Below are 5,884 nucleotides of genomic sequence, written 5' to 3'. Positions count from 1 at the left end.
TTGTATAATTAATAACCAATTTGACTATTGGGATGCAAAAGGAATAGCAATACTTTTCAAAACAAGTTCTATTTCAGTATGCTAACTTCAACTTATTCATCATAAATAGTGTAACAAGTGTTAATTCTTTTGAAAAGAACTTTATTTTAATTTTTTTTGAATTTTATATATTAGCTTGTACAACTAATTGATATATTAGCTTGTACAATTAATTTAATTCAAATGTTGATAATTTGTCTAGCAGACACATTTTCCTAAGCTAATAAAAATAATTTAATTGTAAAATAACCATTTAAATATTATACTCCTATTGAGATGTGCTCAAAATTAAATGTGGCGATAATGAAACTCACCTAACAAGATGGCTATGGCTAGAATAATCGTTTTTATTTGCTGATGTAGATTTTTATTCATATTCCTTAGGTTTTCCAGGGAGGCCATATCACCATGATTTTTAAATAATTACTTAATCACTATATTTATATAATATAATTATGGCACTCCTTTATTTCTAAAATATTGAAATTGTGCATGCTTCATGGCTTGGAGACACTTCAAATTGGATTTTGAAAGATGACCCTGAACTTTCGACAATTGGGAGACTTTTAAGCAACATCTCTTCCTGATTTTTTTTGCAATTGGAAAATCTAAAAAATTAAGTGAAAGTCTCTGGTGAGTGCACAAAGAATATAAAAGAAGAATCAGAGCATCCAATAACAGGACATAGGCTTCAAGTGACATGGTTAGAAGAAAAGTTGACAAGTAACACTAACAGTAAAGCGACAATGACAATGAATCAATATACGCCAGAAGCGGTTCCTAAGTAGGAAATTATGACCCATCCGTCTTGAATGCAAAGAGGAAAACTTTAGGCTTTTGGATGCATGCTCACTATTAAGGAATACAACTTGAGGATCATTGCTTACAGGGAAAATGTGATAAAAATGGTGGGTATGACAAGGAAGAGTGTGAGTCAGTATGTTTTGGATGTGGAAATTAAGGCAACAATGGGAATTAGGAGCGATGTATGGACAATTTTTATAGTGTGGAGTGCAAAGAATTGGTAAACCCACCAGCGGAGTCCAAGAGCAGGAAGCCATTTTATGTAATTATGCATATGATTGATGTTATGATTGTGATTGATTTGAAGCCCATAAGAAGATAGCTGGACTGGCAATCAACACAACATCAAGGTTGCATGTTTTTCCCAATAAGGATATCAGTCTGCTATGTATTGATACTGTTGTTCAGAAAGTCAAGGATCTCACTAGGTATGACAGGGTTATGGTTTACAAGTTTCATAAAGATGAGCACATGAAGGTTGTTGCAAAAATCAACTTAAGCTTCTCTTGCTAATATGGCTGTAATTTTCAATGGGAATGGAAATGATGGAGGAGGCTATTGGAAATATTCAAGACTATGCTAAGTTACTGAGAGGGGAGGAGTGAATCAGTAACTTCTAAAACTTCAAAAATTTCAACTCTTATTCCAACATTTAATTCATCACATATACTCTGATCTAGTTGCATGCATAAGAAACTGAAAACATGAAAGCATTCATAACACTAACACAAAGATTTGGTGACCTAGAAACCTTTCAAATAGAAAGTAAAATTGGGGTGGGGATGATACCCACAACTTTAGTACTGCAATATAAAGTTAGCCCGTTAAAGCTTATATTGATCACTTATGATGATATGCCCTCTTAGGAGCAATAAGGACTGCTAGATCCACCTTGTGAAAGGATTTACAAACATACAATTAAGTATGCACTCAATAAATAGATTTACAAAAGACAGTTAGGTCTACCTTGTGAAAGGATTTGACTGATCCACCTATTAGGATGAAACAGTAGATGATCTCTGATTTGCAACTTGGTTTGCTGAATGAGATTCCTTTAAGTATTGATCACCTTGCTGTGATAGATATGACTTTTTTGCTCCTTATACTATTGTAGCCTTTTTAATTCGCTCTTTTTTCTCTTCTTTGATGATTACATTGATTTCACGCTCATACTCACACTGGATATGATACAATACATTAAATATATATCAATCCAATTATACAAATTACAAAGTTGGCCACAATACAAGTTATCACAAATATTACAAAGTCGACCCACATGAAGACATTCGAGTTCTAAAGATTGACTTGGTGAGGTTCTGATACTCAACATCCACTGTCAATGCTCGACATCGTCATGCACTTGGTAGACGTAGAAGCTCGGTCCATACTGATCAGTTCCAAGTAGTCTTGAACTCGGTCTGCACTGGTGACTCAGTAGAGATTGTGAAACTCCTCATATAAACTAAGTTTCTTGATTTACATTGTATGAATCGGTAAGCACTATCACTTCGAGTTCAGTATAAACTGAGTCTCTTGGTTAACGTTGAGTAGATCGGTTAACACTGGACTCACATCATATACATTGTGAACTCGGTGAACACTGCACAACTCGGCTTGCACTGGTAAACTCGGCATACACTTAGATGCACGGTTTACATTGGTGATTTTCACTATGATTGTGACTGCTCAATAACCATTGAGATTTGTCCAAAGGACTCGGTAGCAATTGTAGAACAAAGTGACAATTGAAATACTTGGCAAACACTGATAGCTGTACAATAAGCTTGGTAGCTATATACAATCTGAATAAGTGTGTGTCACTAATAACAAACTTGACTGATATGTCAATAGAGGTAGCAACAAACAATGTGCAATGAAGCTAGTTATTTATCATCACACTTCACCTAAATCTGTGGCATTCCCTCTTTGCTCCACTTGTGAATTTCTGATGCAGACATCTAGCCTAGAAGCAAGCATTGTGATTCATTTTTGCTCCTGCCTCATTCAAAACTGTGCTTCACTAATTGATATTTTCTGTTTGTAGATGATTCGCTTTCAATGTCAAGTTATACAGGGAAGAGTTTGGGATCTTCCCCAAGAACAGAGAAACTATGTAGTTACCAGCTTGGGAAAAACGCCTTGAAGAAGAATCTCAAGTTCATCCTTTGGCACACCTTAGAGAAGAACACGATGAATAGGGAAAGAACTCGCCTTAAGCAAAGAAAAATCATCCCCGAAAGACACCACCGCTTTCCTCATCTTGCCCATCCCGAGAGCCACGTGGTAGAACCTCTGCTCATTCAGAACACACTGCTCGTGAGAGACGTTGCCGATAAACACAACCTGTTTGAGCATTCCCACATTTGGTGGCATCTTACAATATGGTATTCTCTACGTAGAGGCTCTCTTTCAGCCACATCCCACACTCTTTTGCCAAATTTCTCCACCAACATTGATTTACAAAAATGGGATGTCTATTGAAGAAATCTAATGACAATGAAAAGTTATGTCCCTAGTCTTATGATCATCACGGGGAAGCGTGTAACATGCGTAATGTGTTGTAAAACTAATTTCAAGTTTAAAACTAGGTAAGAAGAGCTGAAATATGAATAGAAAGTGATCAATATATGAAGATTCACTATGCAACGAAAACGGTTATCTAAATGCAAAGGTGTCAAATTATTGATTGATTCATTAAGATCACATATAGTTGTCACTATTTCTTGTCACTACTACTTGTCATGACTATTTCTCTTGTCAGTACTACTTGTCATGACTAATTCTCTTAGAATTCGAATTGAATACGATAACAAGTTCATGACTACTTCTGTTGTCACTACTACTTGATATGACTACTACTCTTAGAATTCGAATTGAATATGCCAGTCAAACATAAGCTAAACAATGTGCTGTTATAAACATACACATTGTAATTTTTGTGTGAGACGATTGATTGTGCGTGAAACAATATTTTAGAGTGTTCGCTCCATAGGAGAAACCTATCAACTTAATTAACAAGAAGGATTTACAATTGTATGATGAAACTAACAACTTTTTCATTCCCACAAATAGCCTATCAATAAAAAAATTAAAAAATAGAAATGGAAGACCCTTGTAAACGCTGAAATAACACGCTTCACATGCAACGCGGCAGTGAGCTCATGGAGGAGCTTCTCCTCGCAAAACACTGCACGTTGTCTACCGCCACCTGTCCTTCCATTACACCTTTTACCGTTAATTATTTTTTATGACATATTACGAGGTGTCATAGCATTATTCGCTTGTTTTGTCACAACGGTAAAATCGCCAACTGTTTAAATACTAAACGGAAGCTTTACAGTTGAGCAAAACTATTTTTATTTCGTTTTTTCTTATTAAACACGTCTCCAACAGTGGAGGAAACGATATATGAAATCGTTATTATCGTTTTTTAACGTGGCTTGCATTCAATGGCACGTGTCGGTGGTGCCTGTGATGGTTATATAACCGAAGTTTTGCTCGTTATTTCGACAGGCTCTCAGTATTCGGAAAACAGCATTTTGTGCTCTGTTTTGTCTGTGTTCTTTGTTATTTGATCTCTGTTTCAAGCCAAGGAATTCTGCTCAGATAAATCATGAGGGAAGGTACTGCGAATTGCATTGACATCATTTTGGCCATTCTTTTGCCTCCCCTCGGAGTCTTCTTGAAGTTCGGCTGCCATGTAAGGATCGCAACCTCTTAAGCTCTTTTCTCCCTTTCGTTTCTGTTACTAAAGATCTGACCACAAATTTCTTGAAATTTGACTGCCATGGAACAATTACTTTCTCTTACGTTCTCTCTTTCTCTCTCTCTCTCTCTCTTTCTGGCTTTTAGATCTGACTGAAAATAGTTTTTTCTTTCTCTCCTCCTCCTGTTTTTAAACATCTGACCTGAAAAACTTACTATTTTTTGTTGCGTTGACTGATTGATTTTGCAGGTGGAGTTCTGGATATGCTTGCTGCTCACACTTCTTGGCTACTTGCCAGGGATTATTTATGCAATCTACGCCATCACTAAGTGAAACCCTCGCTGTCAAGCTTTTCGTTTGAGTATAATTTTATTTTATTTTAGGGTTTGCTGGTTGCTTATGGTTTGAGCAGCCGAATGTTGCAGAATAATAATGAGGCCGTTGCAGCCAAACACTTCGATGTAATATTCGTCATAGATTTATTTGTACATGATTTTATGGTTTTTTGGAAAAACAGAGTCTTAAATTTGAGTGCAATTGGGTTTCGATTACTGCAATTTGATTTGCTTGATCCAATAAAAAAACTCTTTCTTTCTAAAGTTGAAAAACAAAAAGTAACCGATTTAACCGATTTAACTCAGATTGTATAAACGATAAAGTAGATTTAAGTTCAGTATTAAACTTTTTATTTAACTTTTAATGAGTGGCAAATTAATTTAATTGCAAGAGTTTCGCCCAGGTATGGAATTAATTTGATGGTCGTATTGCCCGTTTTTCCAAAATTTGTGGGATGGTAGAATTTTTTTTAATATTATTAATTTATAGGTATATTATAAGCTTTTTATTGGCATATATGTATGAAACTTTGAGATATGAGATTTTTTTAAATATTAAAAATTTATAGGTAATTATATTATTTTTTTGCAATTAATACTTACCTCAAAAGGAAAGACAAACAAAATGACAGACAGGGTGACCGTCAAATTCCAGACCTGGTTTTGCTACATACAAAATTTGGAATAAATATAGATACAGACAACGACATGTTACGTAGTTTCAAACTATCAAGTACTAAAATTTACAAGCCGCCCTAACAAATAGTTTTACATTGACTCAAGTGGAAACTTGGGAGTGCAGAAGGGGCCAATGAAGGTTGAGAGGAAAAAGAAATAAGGCATATGCTAATGATGGTTTGATAAATGAACACGTGCGTTTATAAGCTCCGTTTATTTCGGTCATAGGGGTCGTTGAATATGCGTGTCGTTGGTGGGAAGAAAAATACGTGCCTGAAGATGTCATTGCCCAACTTGGAGAAGACTAGTGAGGGAGGGA

General features: G+C 35.6%; 1 protein-coding gene across 1 annotated transcript; it reads left to right on the top strand.

Annotated features, from left to right (window-relative positions):
• The first annotated feature begins 4,356 nt into the window (after positions 1 to 4,356).
• Positions 4,357 to 5,066, top strand: LOC149562947 (hydrophobic protein LTI6B-like). The gene is made up of 2 exons (XM_089823948.1): positions 4,357 to 4,546; positions 4,802 to 5,066. The coding sequence occupies exons 1-2, from the start codon at positions 4,460 to 4,462 to the stop codon at positions 4,883 to 4,885; spliced, it is 171 nt and encodes a 56-aa protein (XP_089680074.1). The 5' UTR covers positions 4,357 to 4,459; the 3' UTR covers positions 4,886 to 5,066.
• The last annotated feature ends 818 nt before the right edge of the window (positions 5,067 to 5,884 follow it).

The sequence above is a fragment of the Cupressus sempervirens genome, chromosome 4 (genome assembly GCF_028749045.1).
Source record: "Cupressus sempervirens isolate cs-2001-9-10 chromosome 4, ASM2874904v1, whole genome shotgun sequence".
NCBI classification, from domain to species: Eukaryota; Viridiplantae; Streptophyta; class Pinopsida; order Cupressales; family Cupressaceae; genus Cupressus; species Cupressus sempervirens.
This window is presented reverse-complemented; position numbering and strand designations above follow the sequence as displayed.